This window comes from Cinclus cinclus, chromosome 1 (genome assembly GCF_963662255.1).
Source record: "Cinclus cinclus chromosome 1, bCinCin1.1, whole genome shotgun sequence".
NCBI classification, from domain to species: Eukaryota; Metazoa; Chordata; class Aves; order Passeriformes; family Cinclidae; genus Cinclus; species Cinclus cinclus.
Window position 1 is genome coordinate 49,828,467 of NC_085046.1, and position 22,068 is coordinate 49,850,534.

The 22,068-nt window shown below is 37.8% G+C and overlaps 1 protein-coding gene across 1 annotated transcript in view; it reads right to left on the reverse strand.

Moving 5' to 3' along the window:
- The window catches only part of CNTNAP2 (contactin associated protein 2), a 1,050,597-nt gene that overhangs the window by 100,279 nt on the left and 928,250 nt on the right, over positions 1 to 22,068 (reverse strand). Inside the window, exon 16 of the mRNA XM_062510213.1 lies at positions 2,303 to 2,473. Within this exon, the coding sequence (XP_062366197.1) occupies positions 2,303 to 2,473 (171 nt within the window). The remainder of the gene's footprint in view (positions 1 to 2,302; positions 2,474 to 22,068) is intronic.

The window sequence follows — 22,068 nt, forward strand, 5'->3', positions numbered from 1 at the left end:
TCTATTAGAGAATGTGATAGGTAGCTCAAAAGCTTGCAGAAGGAAAGCTTCTTCAGAATTTGGGGATAATTCTGTAACTACCTTACCAACCTAAATTTATGTTCCTATTAAGTAACAAATTCATATATTAATTTTGCAGGACTTCTATAAAAAGGAATCAGGCTTAAGAAGCAGTAGAGTCAACTATAGAGCCGTGTAAGGTACTTCTGAAATTCTGAAAATTTACTCTTAATTGAAATGAATTACAGAAAACCATACATGCAGAAAACCATAAACTAGAACAAAAGAAACCAAAAATATATGTAAAGAAAATCATTCATTAATAAATGTGGAATTCAGAAGAGAGGGTGAGTTTCTCTTTTTACTGAACCCACAGTATTCAGCACTTTTCAGCTGTGACCTGTAGAACAGTTAAGTTACAGAAAAGCCTTTTCCTGGGGCTCTGAAAATTTCAAGTGATAGCTTCCAGAGAAAAAATGTAGAGTGAATGCAACTATATCAAATGAACTGCTTTGTATTTTTTAGCAAATACAGTCTGCATAGTTCTTACAGTTGTTTTTCATATTTTCTTACAGATGATATTTCAACTTCTTCAGTCAAGAATTTATAATCTAAAGTTTAGATTCAGGAAGATGAGGCAGAGGTTAAATTTATGCATATACCAAGTCTCAGCAAAGTCAGTGGATCTCAAGCATAGGTTTAAAATTAAAGTTCTGTTTAATGATACTTTGAGTACACTGACACTTTATTGAACTGGTACATCTATTCAGCGAGCCACTGCAACTTGATTATTATTTACCCTGAACTAGGCTCAAAATAATTTTAGTTTCTGTCAAGTCACCTTTATATACTGATAGTGTCACTTTTTAGCTAAGTGTCCAGCAGCATGGTTGGTCTGATTGTTGTGGCTGAGAACATTTCCCATAAAGTAGAAAAGCAAGAAGCTCTAAAGATGCCCACCTAACTTAAATTCAAATGGAAATTAGAAATAGTTGCCACTTTATTACTAAAAAGCTTTGCCCCTGGGAAACACAAATAAGACTATTCTCTGTGACCCAATAGGAGCTATTTTGAGTCACACAAGTTGGAGATTAGAGAAATTGGATTAAGCAACATGAACTAAATGCAAACTAAATTCATTGTAAAAAGAAAAAAAGTCACTCAAATGGAACTTGACATTTTATTATTACCTGGAGAGAAAAATTTAATTGCATTTTAAAGGAGCTTTTTGGTAGTTTCTAAATTTCTACATTCTGATTTGTGTGTTCAAAATTTGGGAACTGTTGAAAATGGCTGTTTTCTTTACAAATTAGATGTGTGTATGAAAACCACATTGAATCTGCATAAAAATATAGCTTGTCGAGGGTCCACAAGCCAACTACTTTGCTTCTCTATCAACGTTAATGACTCACTGACTTTTGTGCATCAACATTTAGGTCTATATCCTTGGCATCCATGAATAGCACCTGCAGCAAAAGGAAGAGCACATGCTTTTCCCAGTGCCCCAGTGCTGGAGTGCAGGGAGGCTGTAATGTGTGCTCCTAGAGGCTGTAATAACAATCACACATAGCATAGATGGCCTCTCCCTGCTCCTGTTTATGGCAGTGTCAAGGGAGAACAAAGAACACATAAAACATGTTTCCCCCTAATTCAACTGCTTCAACTTCACTATGCAGAATTCAGCTGTGGCTGAAGATTTCAGCACCTTCCTTGGAAAGTTTGCTCCTGGGCCATTCAAAATGGTTTGAATAATAAAATTGACTTGCCTCTTGGTGTCATTATATGCTCTTTTTCAGATCAGCAATTTTATTAACCGATAATGCTAATAAAGATTTATTTTATGAGGGTTTTTTTATAGCTTTTACATAAAATATGAAAGTTTTTGGCTCTTTGGCTCCTTGACTGTGCTGATTAGGATAGTGTCTCTTTTTTCCTTTTTTCGCCTGTTTCCAAAGCAACCTTGAAATAAAATAGAAAAGCACACAGAGCTGAAGATGTAATGTTTTTAGAAATAATTCTGACATGCAATTTTGAAAACCCTTTTCAGGTCAGTGTCATTTTTGTAATTGATGTTACCAGTTTTATTCTTCCTTGTATTTTCCCCTCAATTAACAATTCAAATATACTTCAAGCACTCCTTTCACAAAAGGCAACTTGAAAACATGACAACCAGCTTGATACAGGAGTTTTTCCAGGATTAAGAGAGCTTACACATTTTACTAAAAGGTACACATTTTTTGAAACCTAGTATTCAATATAATACTTCAACTGCCGAGAATAGTAATAAAAAGCCTATACTTACATTTCAGCTCCAGTTTGATGAAGTCAGTGTTCCCCAGATTCTCAAGAAACACCCCATCTGAGGCTGATGTCTTGAAGTAGAAAGAGATGTCTGCACTAGTTTCCCCTTGGAAGGTGGAGAAGTGGAGGTAAGATGATGAAGTAATAAAAGAAGCTGCGTTCCAGTAATTCCCTGCAGAGGATAGACAGGAAAGACATGTTTCAATGCTCTCTTGAAGCCGTTGGAAAAGTTGAAGATTTTAAGGTCTATCAATGTTACAGTGCTGTCAGTGCTGAAGGAAGAACCCAAGCACTTTGATTCTTGCTACCTCTGTTTTGTTTCTCTGGGCATGGTGTGTCAGGTTTCAGAAGACAGAGCATGCAAATGGTAAATTTATTTTCAAGCTCTAAATTTATCATATCCAGTCATACTCAAATGTTGTTATTATATGTTTATTATAGTAACAGTGAACTCATGGGAGATCAGACAGAGAGGTGAAACACTAATTTGGTGTCTGCCTCACTTCAGGCATAGGTTTAGTTTTCATATATTGCTTCATGTGTGACTTACCTGTCTTCAAAATTATTCTACACAGCTACACCCCCTCCTGAAAATGCAGCCCTGTCTACTAGAAGTCTATCAATTTAAATCACAGGAAAACCCAGTAAATGAAGCTAATCAATACAGACACAATTAACATATGCGCCTAATAATCCCCTAGTACATTCCCAGAAATATAATAACTAACATCCAAGAACTATTACTATATTTTAGCTAGAATGACAGTCAAATTCTGTGCAATGCAGCATTACAATACAAAAAAAGTCATATGATATAAGAGCAGGTAAGATTCTCTTAATAAGAAGATCAAAAGATTCATAAGAGAAGGCTTTGGGGTCACCTAATTGCTGCTTTCCAGTACCTGAAGGGAGGTACATGAAAGATGGAGAGGGACTTCATGCAAGGGCATATAGTAACTGGGCAAGGAGGAATGGCTTCAAACTGAGACCCAGTAGGTTTAGATTAGATATTAGTTATTAGATAGATATTAGATACTGTGAGGGTGATGAAGGACTGGAACAGGTTGCCCAGAGAAGCTGTGGATGCTCCATCCCTGGAAGTGTTCAAGGCCAGGCTGAATGGGGTTCTGAGCACCTAGTCTAGTGGAAAGTGTCCCTGCCACTGCAGGGATGTTGGAACTAGAATATCTTTAAGGTCTCTTCCAACCCAGGCCATGCTATGATTCTATGATGATGATATAGGTGATAGAGTAAGTCAGTGAGAGACTGGAACAGCTCATTCTAGTTTCAGAAATTTATTAGAATATCACTCATGATGTCATCAAGCTGAGTCCTTAATATTCCAGCTAATAAACACAATAATAAACTACTTTCTATTCCAGTCAAAATTCCAGATACTGGTTTTCCATTGTTTGATTACTGAAGCAGGTGATAATGCTATTATTTGTCTGGTTAGCACTGGATGAATATGAATGAGAATGGCTGAAGCTTCAGAAGATCAGCTATGATGATATATTACACCACTGGCCCACACTCATGTCAGAAGTCTTATTATTTAATTATTAATCTCTCTTCAAATTTCAATTGAACATCTGAATTAACAGATGCTTTCAGGTATAAATACATGCATATTATTGCTTTCCATAGTACTGCTCCATGCCCTCCATTTAATTCTGCCTCTCTCAAGGATGCTGGGTATTTGGAAAAAGGAGCCACTTTCCATTTACTTCAACACATCCCAGGAGGATAATTGTAATTGAGATTTTTTGTGTGAATATGTGTGAATTCATATTTGAGCAATAAAAAGGGAAGAAATAGGCATTAATGAAACAGGTATTGGTTTGTGAATTAACCAGTTAGATTAGATCAGCTAGTTTTTCAACATGTATTACTATTTACCCTCCTTACACAAACCAGTAATTTCCAGATTTAATGTTACTAATGATTTCCATAGAAATGTCAATAATCTTCATGTCATAAACCTGCTTGGGCAAGAAACTACTGCTCATTATTTGCAAGGTTGTTCTCTGAAAATATAGCTAGTGATAAAGCAGCACAGATAAAAAAGGTCTTGAATTTTACTTTCATTCATGGTCTCAGGCCTCTTTTTCACTCTGAAGAGTGATCTCTCAATATTAGGGTTGCTTATGGTCTAGATGCATGAGTACTTTGTCAATAATCTGTCAATACAAGGTCCAGATGGACTTTGTATATGCTTTTCCACTTGCAGATGTACCTGGACATCTCTATTTTCTTTTCCTGGGACCTAAAGATACAGAGCAGCTGGCAGGCCCTCTAAAAAGATTTTACTTTACTTGCTGAATAAACTCACATGAAATAAGCAGGACTCAGACAAAAAGCCAGGAATATAGTGATACAATCTCTGTTCAGGAGCTAATTTAGCTGCCCTGAGTAAAGTCTTTGTAACTTAAATAAGTGTTTTAGATCCCTAGCATTTAGCTGTACATTCCTTGAGTATTACCAAACTTGTTAGCCTAAGATATGAAGAACACATGACAAGTAAAACTACTGTGAACATGAGAGCTATAAAATTCAAGTACTACTGGAGACATTTCAGTGAGAAAGGTCTCCCAGCCATTTTACCAAATGAGACCAGTACAGTATATTATTATAATTAATATTGCAATAAAGTAAATAAGAGTAGGAGCTGCTATATGAAACAGTTATATATTTTGCAGTATTGTATTTACATATGTTTAATTATCTTTCAAACTTGAAATCATGAAATGCAATTTGACATAGACTTTAGTCTGCAATGCTGAGACACTGTGGGTTAAGTCCTTAACTATGAGAGTGCACAACCAAAGTGCTGGTTTGCCTTTACGGGGCAGTAGTTTTCAGTTGTATGTAACAAGTCAGACAGTTCAGAGTTTTTAGGATTGCTACTGTTTGTGGGTTTATCCAGCAGGGTCCAACCCTATGGCAAAGATTTCACACCTTTACCACAGCATGTCTGCAAGAAGGACTGCTGCTTCTGAGTGCGACTGCAGGGCCAGATAAGCAGGTGGGTTCAGTTGGAACCTTCATTACCTTCTTATTGAAACAAAATTAATCAATTTTTATTTCAAGCTACATCCAGCCTGCTGAAGATGTCCATCACTAAGGATTTTGCATTTAATTAAAAACGCTGCAATTTGACTTTGCAGAAAACCTTGGCTTTGCAGAAAACCAGATATTATCGGTGAGAGATAAATACAAACAATGCAGACAGAATGAGGGAATCTGTACCTTGAGAGAGACATTTTCAAAGACTGTTCATGAGAAATTCCTATAAAGATAAAATTATGTTTTTGCACTCTAGTATACATTCATCTTTCAGGGGAAAAAGACTTTTTACTAAGAGTAAAATAGAAATGTTTTGCTAGACATAAATAATGATTTTTATCATAAAAATATATTTTTTGATAAGAAACTGACTCCTTAAGGAAATAGTGTATGAAAGTCCATTTTATACACATTATTACAGTTTCTTTCTAGGAACTTTTACCAGTCACTATGCCTCAAAATTTCTTTGGTACATTGTCACAATTCTTTCCTGAAGTGGTTTGAACACAGTGACCCTATAGGCATTTTTCTCCCACTTTAGGCTGACAAACTGTAGATGGAGAAAACAGGGGATGGAATTTAAACCACAGAGTATAAGTATGGCAGCAGGAATAGCAGACAGAAGGTGGGAAAGGGAGTTTATTTATAAGGAACACTAGAAATGGTAAGTTTTTAATTTATAAAAATGCCAGAGTCTAAGGATGAGTTTTATTGTATTATCTGAAATATAACATATTTTTTCTTTCTTCTTTTTAACCTCAGCTATAATTCTGTAATGAAGACCACAGCTCTGTTGTGCAGTTCTGTTGTTTTAAACTTGCTTAAATTTTATTTAAACCAATTAAACAGGTACAGAGCATGCTGCTGTCATGGAAGCACAAATACAAATCAATCAAGACACTAGACAAGCCTTTTCAGTTGTTTGCAATTCAAGATAAATGTGAAGATCCCCAAGACATGGCTGTGTCTGTCATAAAATGGGATGTTTCTTGGTGATAGCAGTAAGCCTTAGGACACAAAGCACATAGAGACAGTCAAGGGAGTTGCTGACTAGAGTGCCAGAGGAAACTGCCATGGAGGTTTGCTTGGATCCAAGCAGGAATCGGAGCCATAGTTGAGACAGAGGTGCTTCAATGCACCAAGAAACACTTAGAGATTCTGTTTTCAATTTGTGTCAAGGTTGCTCGCAGCTTTGCTTGTCTGCTGTGAAAACTAAAATACAACTAGTTAAGTTCCTGTAAAACATTCTTACTGCTCTCTCATTAGCTTTCCTAACCCTGAATTACAGTGTTCTTTGTAATTTGTATGGTACCAAAGTGTTGCTACTACTGTTCCATAGACTCATCCTCAGACAGAAGGCTGCATTATAATTGTGAAGGTATGATTTTTATGAGAACAACGATGGTCTGAACTACAAGAAAGCACGTCTACTACAAAAATTAATGAGAAGTGATGTCTTAAATCTCAGACAAAAAGCTGAAGTAAGACTTGAAGATTTTTCCCATGAAGTCCCACCTCAGCAAGAAGGAAGGAGACCCATAATACTGACAGGGACAAACACACACTATCCTGAGATACATAAGATGAGCAGGCATCGTTTAATATGTGGTAGCTCTGTAACTTGAAAACATAGAGTCACTGGCCTTATAGTAAACAGCTTTTCAGACTTTTCCTTGCAATATTTTTGTTCAGAGCTCCCTTGCTGGCTCCCATCAATATCTTCTTTCTTAGTGTGATTGAAATTCATGCTTTAACACCATCAATTTCACTTTTACATTTAAACCCCATTGAAATGGATAATGGCAATACCAGAACTGCAAAAGCCATAAGTGTTTTTAGCCCTGCTAGGCAATCACACCAGAGAATGAATGCTGTAGTGTCAGGCAGCTCTTATGTATTACAATAGACCAAAAACCTCCAGGGCCCTCATCTGCAGCAAAACAGATTTTCTATCAAAACCATTATGTGAATAAAATGTAAGAATAGTCTTCTATTTCAGAGGAGATTGATGTGTGAATGGAAAACTATTCTGTGGCACAAAGTAATGGATTTAGATTATCCATACAATTATGCTCAACAAATCAAGTTGGTGGGGTTTTTTTCCTTTCTTCTTTTTCAATTCTGAGAGAGGAATCTATGCATGTACACAGAGCACTTTGGATATCAGTACAGCAACAATCATACTTTAGACTCAGGTCTTCAGATCCATTACACAACTGGCTATAATGAAAACCAAATTTGCTGTTGGACTTGCTATTTGAGAAGTCAAAGAAAATTTGCAATGTTCTTGCACTAAGTTGTACTTTATTGTGAAAGATGTAACCATGACCTCAAAGCAGGGCAGGCACTTTTCTGTTATCAGCACTAATCTTAGGGGAGCTGAGATCACAGCTTCAGTCTGAGCTGGTGCGGGGGTTGTTTAGGGAGAGAGGAGAGCAATGATGGCAAGTCATCATCATTCTCTCCTTTGCTGGGAGGACTGCAATGCCAGTGGCTTCTTTCTGACTGAAATATCTGCCTGGTGTCATTTTTCAGTGTGCTAACATGCTTTTAAAGCTTTGTTTTTCTCTGGTCTGCAACTCCATGCCACTTCTATATTTTACTCTACTAAATTTACTATATTTAATGCACATATAATTTACCATATATGGTAATTTTTCATATATTTTATTTCTTTGGTACCCCTAGAATCAATTTCGACCAGCTCCAGTCCTGAATTTATTTGCTTATTGGTGAATTGTTTAGAGCCTCAGAGTTCCCTGTGTGAATCCATGCCCCATCTTGTATCCTCCCGTGCCTGTGCCCCTTTGTCCAGAATCCCACGTTCCCAGTTTTCAGGACGGCTGAATATACATCAGTTGTGCATTTCTCAGCCCACGGCCATTATTCTTATTTGTCCTGCACCTGGGCCACAACAAACCCACACATTGCTGCAGGCTGGAGGAGTGCAGTGGAATGCTGCTCAGGAGAGAGGGACTGGGGGCTGGCAGACAGATATATGAGGCAGCAGTTTGCCCAGGTGACCAAGGACATCTTGGCCTGTATCAAGAATAGTTTGGCCAGTAAGATTGCTGTACTCATCACTGGTGAGGTTGGACCTCGAGCACTGTGTCCAGTTGTGTGTCACTTGCTTCAAAAAGGACATTGAGGTGCTGGAGCTTTTCCAAAGAAGGCAAAGAAGGTGGGGAAGTGGCTAGAAATACGTCTTATGAAGAGTATCTGCAGGAAGTGGGGTTGTTTAGCCTGGAGAAATGAAGGCCCAGGAGGGACTGCCTGAAGGGAGTTGTAGTGGAGTAGGGGTCAGTCTCTTCTGCCATGTGTTAGATAAAAGAGTGAGAGGAAGTGGCATTAAGTTTTGCCAGGAGTGATTAAGATTTACTCTTACGAAAGGTGTCTGCATGTGGTAATTGGGGTTATGGTTTAGGTAATTTAAGTAATTATGGTGGTGCTGGTTTGACAGTTGGACTAGATGGTCTTGAAGGCCTCTTCCAATCTTGATGATTCTGGGATTTATGTCAGTTGTCAATAACTCATTCCACAGAAAGTAATGACTTTTTACTATTACCTATATAAAATGGGGTTGTACCATAAGAAGATAAGCAAAAGTAAAACAAACTAGGTATAGTACTCCTGCCATTAGATAAAAAATAATGGTGTTTCATCTAAACAAAGTTTGAGTCCAAGCCTGGCAAGTCTGTGGCCTTTCATACTCCCTACCATACCAGAAGACTAACTAGAGATAGCAATAATATATTTCTTAGGCTATGGGTTAACAATTTACCAACAAACATCACATCAGAATATCACTTGAAAAGAAGCATATAAATTCCTACTTAATTTAAAACTAAGATGGCATTATCCTGATTTACTCAATCCAAACCCTAATCAAGAAAAATAAACCAGAATGATCTGCTACACATGATATTGCCTTAATAGCAAAAAAGTGTTTTGACAACACACAGGAAAAATAATCCCCAAGTGAAGAGATGGAGAGTGTATTAGCACTGAATAACAGCAAACTGACTTACCCCCTATCACGCTAAATAAAAATATAGGTCAGATTTCAATTTCCAAGCTAAAACTAACTCTGTATCTTTCAACAAAGTAACAAATGGCTGGCAGTCCAGAACAAAATCCACTAAGAAAATCAAAACATATAGAGATGAGCTCAAAGTTAACCAAACAGAAAACTTAGGTCTACAGTGGTTACTGTCATGTTAAAGACAATTCAGATTTTAAAAGATAAATTCTAGGTTGTAGAATTTTTTTTGACGTTTTCATACCTTGACTTTTTTTTGCGCTGACCATCCAGCCCAAATGCCTGACCACTTTAGAGCTGACCAGAAGTTAAATTGTGGCTTTAAGAATGTTATCCTTAAACACTCTCTTAAACACTGACGGGCATAGGGCATCAACCACCTCTCTAGAAAGCCAGTTCCAGGGCTTGATCACCTTCACAGTAAAAAAATGTCCCTGTCACAAGCATGAATGCTCCCTCATGGATGCAGGTTTTAGCCATTCCCACGGGTCTTGGCACTGGGTACCAGGGAGAAGAGTTCAGCACCTCCATCTGCACTTCCCCTCCTCAGGAAGCTATAGGAGCAGTGAGATCAGTCCTTGGCCTCCTTTGCTCAAAGCTACACAAACCCAGTGCCCTCAGCCACTACTCAGAGGACATTCCTGCCAGTACTTTCCCCGGCTTTGGTGCCTTTGGCAGAACACATTCAAGGACCTTCACATTCTTCTTCAATGGCAGGATTCAGAATTGCACACAGCGTTCAAGATGAGACCAACAATGCTGGATACAGCTGGATAATTACCTTTTCGGAACATCAGTTTTGCTGGGTTTGGTACACCCCAGGATGATGTTTGCCCAGCTGGCTGCCAGGGCACACACTGCTGACTCCTGTTGAGTCTCCCGTTAACCAGCACTCCCAGAACCCTCTATGCAGAGCTGATCTCCAGACACTTCTCTCTCAGGTATGTATCTGACATTGCTCCATGAGGCAGAATCTGGCATTTTGATTTATTAAATTTCATCCCATTAATCCCAGCCTAATGATCAGATTCCTCTGCAAGGGCTCTTGTGCCTGAAGAGAGTGAACAGCACCTCCCAGTTTTGTATAATCAGCAAACTTGCTGATGGTGCTGCATCCAGACTGTTGATAAATAACAACCCCTTCAATTTCTGTAGTACACCTGAAACTCAGAGTAATTCCTCAAGGCTTCTGTTCTGGACGTTCATTGCATGCACCTTCTCTGAAAGTAAGATCCTGAAAAGGTTAACCATCTACTCATTTGTGTGGTGACCTCCCACTGATGCCCTTGACTCCTCCAATTTTGGGGAGGCTGTTTGGTCTTCACTTACAGACCTTTGGCACCTCTCCTCCTTCATGCCTGCCACTGCTGTGACAATTATTGACCTCATTACAGAACTTATAATCTTTTCAAGTGAGCCCAAAGTCTAAAGTTCCAAACTCTTCTATGCATAATAAGATGCTGAGGAGACAGTACGTGTATTTAAAAAATTACAAGTGCAGGCAGGCCTTAAATTAGTTATTTAGAAATGAAAGAGTTTCATCCCTATTTGGGATCAGCTTGAGTTCTCTGGTCAGCAATGAAGGACATAAAACAAATTGCCATTGCAGTAAGATGGAAAGCAATTTATCAGCTGTCATTATAAATTATTTGTTTTTATAAAGATTCTCAAGTGACGTAACAGTTACAAGATGCTGATCAATGGATATAAATACAGATGCTAAAGTTTGCTTTACTCTGCCAGTCACTATATTTGCTGAGTGAGGGAAAAGTCCAATCACATCAGTGAAATGTTGAGTTTTATAAAACTGATTCAGTGATGCAGAAATGTTTCCAACAACTGCTGTGTTTCCTGCAATCATCTTTGGAAGACCATTTTTCAAAGCCCTTGCCTCCTGGTCACAATGCCTAATCACGATACATGCCATATCACTGTTGGCATCATTATATTCATACACCTAAAGAATGAAAGGTCCTGATCTGGCCTGGTTTACAACGTGAAGCTGTGTAATGTGCTGATGGAGCTTTAATGATGCATGCAAACTGGTGTCCTTTCAGGGGAATATTGTTAAACAACGATTGACCTGTAAACACGAATTTGATCACTACTGTGCCACAGTCAAGGCACTACGTAGGAACCCTGCCATGATGCCAGAATGGTAAACGTTATGTACAAGAACCTTCTGCTGTCCACAAACAATGTTACTGTGAGGATCTGATTCTCTGTTGTCCTGTATATATTGGTGGATATTTGTAGCTGTGCAAAAAATTGTGAAACTTTCCATTCCCCACCTGGTAATGCTGCATAATCACCATATGTTCATCATGTTCTGTGCAAGATGGAAGGCAAAGACACAAGGACAATAACATTAAAAAAAATAATTTTGTTAAGAATTCAGTTCCCCTGTGACACTAAATCTATTCCCTGTGATGCAGAGGTGAACTGCAGGAAATGGTAGCTCTCTGCTTTCCAGACCCTAGGCTAGGTATGTGGACAATGAAATGCATCTCTAGAGCTCTGTAGAGTCAGAGCCATTGCACTGGCCAACATCATGTAGACATGATCCAATATCCATTTCTTCTGCCATTCTCATTTGCTCTTCCTGGCATGATGTTTTAAAAGAAGAATGGCTGGGTAATCTTCATACAGCTCTCCCCCTCTACCTTTTCTCATTTTCTTTTCTTAGAGTGATACTTTTGTTCCTATTTGTGGCTTTAAAATCACTTGTATTTGGCTATGGATCTGGACTCAGTATCCTGGCTCTTTGGTCACCTGATTTGTTCTTGTAGATGAGCTACACTTTTACAATGGAAAATGTTTTTCAGAATTAAAATGTAAGATGCAATTTATTCTTGTAGTACATTAACTATCCTTTGTGCTATTGATTCCATTGTTATTAGCAAAAATCATGGGATTATTTTGCTTGATTTTCTATTACTGGATTGATTTCAGAGATTTCTGAACTAAAGCTGAGAATGTTTTATTCACAAGATATGACTAGGTCCTTTGGTGAATTGTAGTCCTCTAACCTGATGAAACTTACAGCTAAAATAATTTCCCTAAAGTAATCATTTAATTCAGTAGGTGCATTAATACAAAGTCATACTGTTCTGCAGCTTATTTGTAGAAATATACTTTCAATGACTCCTTTATTCATGTCCCAGTTCCTAGAAATTAATAAAAGCTTCATATATACATCAAACCTACAGTTGAGTAAAACTATCTTCATTCTTATGGTGCCACTCCAGTTTTATGTCACTGTAACATTATTCCAAGTCCAACTTTCCATAATATTTTTTGCATGTAGTTTTTATGTACCATAGCTATATACACAAGCATTTGCAAAGAATTTGAATTATAGAGATGGACATCATGTTCTGAATTCAAACAGCTTACAGCTTAACCTCCTAGGCCTCCCAGTCCTACATTGCTCTAGGAACTGAGAAGAACTACTGGAGTTCATGTTATGGTACCATTCTACCACAGACACAGGAGCCTTGGCTAAAACATCTGCTCTACTGTGTGTTGTGGCCCTCGAAATACTGCTTGATATGAGGCCCTGAAATACTACTATGTTTATATAGACTTTTCTCCTTCTGACTGAAAAATATGTCTTTCAAAAGTAATTTTACAGTTCATTTCTATATCATCTATGGCAGACAAACTTTTCACATGACTGCATTTGAGCATTTATTCCATTCCCTGCCTTTTCCTTATCTTTAAAATAACTCATTAAGGCTATTACTATGTCCAAATATCTTCCTGTGATCTGATTATCTCAGCAGTGTTCTAAATCCAAGAACACAAACAAAGAATGCCTACAAAATGTAAATTAAAAAATAAAAGTTTCTTAGTCTTTACATTACTATCAGCACCACTTATAATATTGTTATCAGAGAGCACAGTTATACGGGCAAAGATAGGCTCCCTGTAGAAAAGTGAATTTACTGTAGGAACTGCAGCTCTCCCTCTTCTAACAGGCACTGGCTACTCACACTTCAAAGTCCACACAGGTGATGCAATAAAATATATGTAGTGTAAGAGCAAATCTAAACCAGAACACTAATGAAAACATTTTAGACTAAATAGGCTGTCATATGGAAAGTGAAAAGTTCTGTTGAAATCCTGTTGCAGCTTAGCGGTAACAGTACTGAGACCAAGAATCTTGATATGCTAAAATGCCTTTATATGAATTTAATGACTACTAAACCAATCAGAGTTTACAGATATATAACAAAGACTTATACATAGCACCTCCCAATTAAAAAACACCAGCTTTATCATTAAAAAAAGAAAATCTGCATGAATTACCCATACCAAAGATTTAACTTCCCCAGAGACTCCCTTCCAGCTTTAACTATTCCGTGGAAGTATGAACAGTGTTTCTGGCTTGCATAAAAATTAAAAGAAAAATAATTTTTATACAAAAATTGAAATGAAATTAGTATTTTGGAGGTGGAATGTTTTATGGAAGAAAAACACAGCTCTGCATCTACAGGAAATCTGATTCTGACCTCTTGCATACCACTTAGACATAGCTCTACTGTTAATGGCATTACACTCAATTTACACAAATCTGAGAATATTTACTCAATTTTCACTTCCCAAATCTTTTCCATTCCAGTCAAAAGACTATGCAGTGAAAAGAAAGTGGTGTGAGAAATATATCTCATAAAGAACCAAACTTGGTTCTTTCTTTCTTTCTTGCCTGTCTGCCTGCTTTCCATCTTCCATCTTCCATCTTCCATCTGCCAGTCTTTCCCATCCTAAGGGTCTCTCTGCTAAACAGTCATCCAGAAATTTGGACTTGTAAAGAATGTTTCAGTTGGCTTATAACAACAGAAGATTGCAGATAAAAAGTGCTTTTAGCCATTTTACAAAGCATGGCACTGAGTGGGAAAAACATGAACATCTAAAACTAGACTTTCAGAACACAAAAGGAACCCCTTGCAGTGAAGATATTTATCTGAAATGGATGGTGACTAGGGGTAAAGGCATTGTGCCCAAAATTTAGTCATTTTGAATTTAATTTCTTGGCTCTGACATTTTTTGCATTTGTGACCCTGGCCAAGTCGTTTATGGCTTATGCCTCCAGAGTCCAAGATCTCTGAGGTGAAGAAAAGACAATTTCTTTTTCTTCCTTTATAAAGTGTTTTTGAACCTTGATTTTGTAGGACTGTCAACATTTGCAGCAAATCATGGTTACAATATTAGGCTGCAAGAGGCAACTTTTCTACTTGAAACAGAGTACAAAACTTGGCTGGAATTTGGACACGATCCTGTAATACAAGAGTTGACCATAATTTTTCACAAATTTACTTTTTACTTTTCGCATGATCTAAATGCATTGGTGTTGGATGAAGTCATTAAATGTCTGTCAAAACATTTTGAAATTGGAGAACACAATGCGGCAACATTATCTATGGATAAAAATACATAAATGCATAAATATTAGATCTAGCAAAACTTAATTTGTCAAAGATGACAAATATTTTACTATTTGCTTTAAAGCAAATATTTCTTCACAGCTTTCTGTAACCTTGTATGACTGTAATTATCTCATGATCACCAAGGTACCAATCATGGTGCATTACTCATTATGACACTTCTTTCCAATTTAAATATAAATAAATGTAATAAGGTTCTTTGATCATTAATGAGTACTGGTGATTTTTACTCAGACTTTGCTTGAAACGCAAAAGCACCGTATTGCTTGTACTATCATGCAGCCCAAAGCAAAAGGCTCCTTAGAACTCCTTTTATAAGAAAAATAAATAAATATCCGACATGGCAGATCTAAACTTTATGAAAAGGTACATTACAGCCATGCCTACTATCTCAGTTACTACATCAGACATTCGGTGTTGGGAAAGAGTTCAGGCTAAACTAAAGAATCAGACTTACAGTCTGTATTTACTCTAAATAAGAAAATACTCAAAAGTTGTGAAGAGTTTGGGCTGCTGACACCAGAGGTGTACTTCACTTTGATCTGAAAGTCTTTCTTCTTCTGAAAGAGGGAAAGGGCTGTACTCTGACTCTCAACTTTAAGGTTTTCTTCATCAGGAGAAGATAGTATTTGTGCACAGCAATCTTGATTCTCAAATGGAGAGGAAGGGCACAAATGGACCAAATATACTTGTGTTGATCAACCAAGATGTCAAACATAGATTTAAAAGGCAGTCTTGGGGGAAAACTGTGCCTGCACAGAAACGGATATGAATTGGGATCTGATTTAGAGAAACCACCCAAGTTCGCAGGAATTTGTTACTGCATGATAATGTCTGTTCTTGGAGGGAATTCTCTCAAGGACAAAAGTAAATGGGGCTTTTGTCTAAGGAAACATATGAGTCAAGGAATGCCTTGGAACAAAACCAGAGCTAACCCTGGAGATGGAAGCACTTGAGCAATGCAGGTGTACCCAGGTCACTGAAGCTCAGACACTTCTCCAGGACTGGGGAGTTGAAAGCAAAAGCTGGCCTACACAATCTTCCCACATCCAGCACTAAGACAGGCTCTCTCACTGCTCTGTGTTTTTGTCATTTACTGTACATGCTTGGCAGAAGTTCCTTCATGTAGATAGAGCTGCAGTGTGCCTTGTAAACTTAACATATGCCTGTACTAATTAGCTCAACTGCAGCTTGACCGTCTAAGTGGGGATGCTCTTGCTTGGATTCAGCCTTCATGTAAGTTACTATAATTGAAACTAGTCTTAGTCCTTCCTTTTCAGATTACAAATAGGCAGCCTGTAACCAGCATTGCAAGTTTCCTGTGTAGTCATCCCTAACAGCTAGTAAACTAGGCTCCTGAATGAGTTTTTGTGATATCAACTCTCTGCATGTGATGGTTGGTCACCTTCTCAGCTGTCTTACAATGTCTGCTTAAGAATACACTGAACAGAGTACTTGTCTTCAACCATCACTAGCTCTGATTTGTGGGTACTTAACCTGGTCTGCTATTGTCTTGTATTTATAGCCATTTGTTTCTGAATTTATTTAGTATTCAATGGGAGCTTGAAGTACAAATAAATAAAGGCCAGAAAAGAGAATTTGATGAGGAGGAACCAAATGGAACCCTGTTTTTGGAATGAAGGCAAAACTGGTGCCTGTGTTTATTATGTTATCTCATAGCAAGTGAACAGCTTATGTACATATTATTATATACACATGTCAGTACTTGTTAGCAATCCATGCTCTTACTGCTTTTCTCTCAAAATATATATTTCTGCAGTGACAGTGCAGGCAAATAATGGAGTATGACATAAAGATAGCCATTCTCCCCCCACATCCCCTCTTCCTCACTCCTTCCTTCTCAATCCCTCCCCCAGAAAACGCCCCAAACAAGAAAACCAGAAAGAATAAAAAGAGTACTAATTAATGATGGATCCAAATTTGATTTTTTTCTGGGAATTTGAAAGAAAGCAAACAAAGGGTTAGCAAAAAATCATCTTAGAGCCTGGTCACTGCTGAGCTTACCTTGTCATTTCTGATTTAATTACCGAGTTTCTAGAACGGTTGAACCTGCAAAATGTTCTTTGTCTCCCATGTGCTGTGCACAGTAAGCCAGCTGCTGTGAGTGCTGAGGCAATGAGGGCTGGGGAATAGGGTGGCAGCAAAGTGGATTACTGCAGCTGCATCTGAAAATGTATGAATTGTGCAGAGAGAGAGCAACAGGTCCAGCTTCAGAAAAGGGCTGATTGGCTTCTCTAAAAAAAAGCTCATGGATCAGTGAAAGGCTCAAAAAGCTCACATGTGGGAAAGAAACATTGTCTTCATATGAGCAGCATGAGGACAATTCTGTCCATAAATATTTATTGGGAAAAGTACACAAATATCAGGGATCTAAAGCTTATTTTGCAGATTAAACCTGGTTGTCAGGGTTTTTTTTCTGTTGTCTGTTGGGTTTTTTCTGTATGTATGTGTAAATGATAGTTTTTTGTGTTTTTCCCTGTGTTGAATGTGTTGTTTGCTTTTATTTTTTTTTTTAGTTGGTTGGGCTATTTTTCCCCATCTGATGAATAATTATGCAATTTCTTTGGCATACACTTATCATAGTACTGGTTATGCTTTTGCTGAGAAAAATATGTCTTATTTTGCAAGCACATGTCTGCACTATTTCCTTTGAGAGACACCATGAGGCTAAGGCAAGTTTTTCACTCCATCAGAAGACAGAGGAACTTAGAAGTATCATAGCCAGGTTCAGCATTATTTACCATTTCATTGACTCTGCAAAGAGTATTAGTAGCCTCTCCCTTCAGGGAATAAAACGCTACAGGTTAGCAAATTAGTATGTTTTTCTTTTTTCTTTTCTTTTCTTTTCTTTTCTTTTCTTTTCTTTTCTTTTCTTTTCTTTTCTTTTCTTTTCTTTTCTTTTCTTTTCTTTTCTTTTCTTTTCTTTTCTTTTCTTTTTCTTTTTCTTTTTTCTTTTTTTCAAATAATTGAAAGAGCAAACAACCCCTAACTCAAAGGGTAAGTCTAGGTAAAAGATGGCTATTTGCCAAGTCATTTGGATTCTTCCCCCTTTCAAAGCCATAATAATGAAAAGTCCAGCCTTCATCTTTATAAGCTGCTAGCTTAGCATTTTTCCTCTTCTGTTACCACTTTTTTAGATTTGAAAATGAATATCAGTGGGAAGTTTTTGTGTCTTCATCCCCTTGCCCTTTTTCCCACCCCCAGTCTCATCCACAGATATGTATATTTTCACTTGAGAAAGAACAAAACCAACTTTAATCAGATGATTATTTATATGCAGACCACTCCAGTTTTGTATACAGACATATTTACTCCAGTGTCAACACTTAAAGAGAATGCTATTCAAAAATACAGAATAAAAAGAGAACTGTGTGCCAGATTTTACTTTTAAGTGAAGATGGTTTTCTTCTCTACTGAGGTAAACCAGTATTTTATAGCATGAAGATTACTTTTAAAAATGGATAGGACATACTGTACTACTAATTATAGATGCAAATCAGGAAATGGTATATTGACCTTAATAGCTTTTAGACCTTCTACAAGTTGAATATGCCACTGCTCTAAAATCTATTAAGCATATCCAACTAGTGTTATAAGAAATTTTATCTGATATTATGACATTGAAGAGAAAGATGGTTTGAATTAAAAGCCTGGGGAAAAAACCTACACATACACAAAGCTTTATAAAGCTCTGTACAGATTTTCTTAAGATTTAAAACAACATGGCAACCATGGCTTTTCCTCCTGGATGTAAACCTAATGCCCTGTTTTCTGTATGTCTTAACTCCTCTGTGTATTTCTACAGAAAAGCTTTAGCAGACCAGCCTCTCAAAGTCAAAGATTAAACCTTTTCTCCTGTTCCCACGAGTTTTAGTCCTGAGGAAAACACAGTTTAAAATGACTGAAAAGGAAACATGATGAAGTCATATGTACTCGGGGAGGGTAATAACCAAGTATAGAAACCTTGAGATATTGATGTGGATCTGGTGCTCTGTTCTAAGGTGACTTAATCACAGGTTTCTGCCCAGAAAGGATCCAGACTTCAAACAATTGTTCTGGGCCTGCTGTCAGGAAGCCTCATAACTGAGTGCTGCTATCAGCCCTTCAAGAAAGGAAAAGCAGAAATAAAAAGGCAGAAAGGAAAAGTTCTTGGCCTTCTAACACGTTTGGCAGGTTAGCATGCTTATCAGAGAAGTACCCACTCCAAATACTGAATTTTGCCTCAATGAACAGGACTCTATTTGTCTGAAGGCAAACACTGCTAATCAAATGTGCCAGTATTTTGATAGATTATGTTTCCACAAAAAGGCTGAGGAAGATAAACCAGTACCTTCCTAAAAGGCCATTATCCATTTAAGCCTCAAACTGAGCCTGTCATCTACCAAAGAGAGAGACAGAAAAAGAGAAAAGCTCAAGAAAATTAATCTCAAAGCAATTAAAAAGTAGGCGCCAAACAAAAATCCAGGCAGAAAACCTTAGCTTCTATGAGGAGAACAATTCACATCAACAAAAGTAGTTCTCAAGCAGAAATTATGGCACTCACTCTTGATACTTGTTTCTTCCATTCTTGTTCTAAAGCCTACCCTGTTATGAAGCTTTCTCTTGTCCAAGCTTCTTCATCACATACAGTAACTCAATGTTTTGATGGTTTATCTACCATTACATCAGTTCCCTCAGCATGGACATCCCAGGGAATATGACAACACCATTTTGATAGAAATTTTTTTTAGAAAGAGTGTTTGTATCAGAAATAGCATGACCAGAAGGACTAAGACTTGGTACTGGTGAGGCTGGTCCTTGAATCCTGTGTTCAGTATTGGGATCCTTACTGCAACAAAGAAATTGAGGTGCTGGAATGTGTCCAGAGAAGGGCAACAAAGATGGTGAAGGTCTGGAGCACAAGTCTGATGAGGAGCAGCTGAGGGAACTAGGGGTTTTTAGTCTGGAGAAAAGGACGCTCAGGGGGACACGGTTGATCCTTTTATTTCATCCTTGATGATAGTAATTTCCACCCTCAAAAGCTGACATAGTATAGAAACATTAGAAACACTTTAGTTTTCCTTGGGGTCTAAAACTCAGTCTCAAAAAACCCTCAAAACATTGCTGTGTGATTAAGGAAAAGGAAACTTGTGTTTCTACTGGTTCCTGAACATCAGCTGTCTATTTCTGTCTTCCAAGCATTTTTTGGATACTCTTGATTTCTTCAACTGGTCAAAGACTACAAAAACACGACTTAGATATCCAATAGATATCCAAAGTGTGTGAAACCAATGATTTGCACTGGCATTTGTCTGGTGTTTGTTCTGTCTACAGTGTTATCTGTTACAGGCCTGAAATGTTTTGCTTCAACTTCAGATAAAAGTGCTTCTCTCTGCATTACCTACACTGCTGCATCTGTGCCTGTTCCTCTGATCTCCATCCCACAAAAAATTGGAACATTGAACCACAGAGCAAGTGAGTTAAATGTATGTTCTATACATTAATTCCCCTGTTTGGTTTGATTTATTTTGCCCCCTTGTTACTATTTCTTATGTCACTGCTGGATTTCTGCACATCTAGGGAGGCCGCCTTATCTTCTTGGCCTGTAGAGCTGCAGCCATTACTTGTCTGGCCGGTGTGAACCCACTCCCTGGCTCTGTCCCAGAACTGTGGCTGAGGTTTTGGCAGAGGCAGATTACTCATGTATTAGGCTGAACAGAGCCAAACGCATCCCAAAAAATATGCTCTCTGAGCTGGGGGAAACAGTTCTTACCTATTGGCAGGCTGCTAGTGAGCTCCCTGTGCTTTATATATAAATAAAATGAGAGTGGTGTGGGAGGAGAGACAATGAGGGCATCAGCTCATCTGCACTACAATTGAGGAACTTCAGAAAAGTTAGTTTAGGCTTTCACCCTATGCTCTGCTAGTGTCATGGCTGTGAGGCCTTGAAAGACTGTTCAGAGTTTTCAGGAATGTATCCTCATCAAGTCTCTCCTTTCCATGCCATGTCCATCACAATTTCACACTGGAAGGGATAAAGGTGAACAAGTGCCCCTATAATGACTAAAGTGATATGGAAGAAACAATTTAATCCAAATTTGGCATTTCAAAAGAATTGAAGAAGCACTGCTTGGCACTTCTGAGGCCAAATTTGGTATGTGCAGACACAGCTCTGTAGCTAGTTTTCTGTAAGTGTTTGCAATAAATAACCCAATTTTAATTAATATGAGATATAATAACTCTTGTTAAATCTAAATTGAATGCACGTTAGGGAACTTAAATTTGTAGTATTGCCCAACACAAACCTCCAGAAGTGGCAGCTTCAATCCCATTACTCCAAGTTTTATCACTATGGTAAAAATGACCTGCTAAATTAGTCTCCTGGGTAATATGCAATGCCATAAAAATTAAACACTAATTTATTACTTAAATAAAACACATCAGAGATTGTCAGGGTGTTAAACATCAGGACTGGCTTGTTTTGCAAGCCAAATTTTATGGCAGACCCAGCTGGTACTCCTTAAATAAACCTTTTTTTTTTTTTTTCCTAAATGAAGGCAAACAAAAGCTAGGATGGGCTATTGGCTGTGAGTATGGGATTTCAAACTTTTTCCCCAACATGGATCAAATGATAGAAGAGTGACTATATCTACTGCTGCCACTGGTGACTGAAAATATTGTATCTTCAGTAAATAAATCCATTCTTTATATATATCACCCCCTGGGACCAGGGGTTTAACAAAACACCCTGTCTGTAGTGTTATTGCTTTCAGTTCAAAAGTTGCTTTTCTTTATCGCTGCTGCTTTTGTGCCAGCTTTGCTAGCCAGATATGAGACTGATAATAACCTTTCTAAAGATTCAATTGTAACTTTCCCATTGATATAAAATGAAGCACAAGCAGGAATGACACCACTTTCTCTTTGATGGCTATTTTATTTCATTTCCTCCTCCTAGAGTTTGTGCAGAACTGTGGCAGATCAAGCATCAATCTTCCCTCAACTCTGTGTTTCAGCAGGAAGAATAAAGCATAAAATACACAGTATTGCTACAAAATATTCATTTTTCCCTAAGTGCTAAGGCAGTTAATAATGATAATAAGCAATTATCTCGATTTTCAAAAGGGCAAGGAAGGCGACTGCAGACATGCCTGAGTGCTGAGCTTTTATTTTCTTGTATGATCTCTCAACTTCAGCATCTCGTAGAATCCTAGTTTC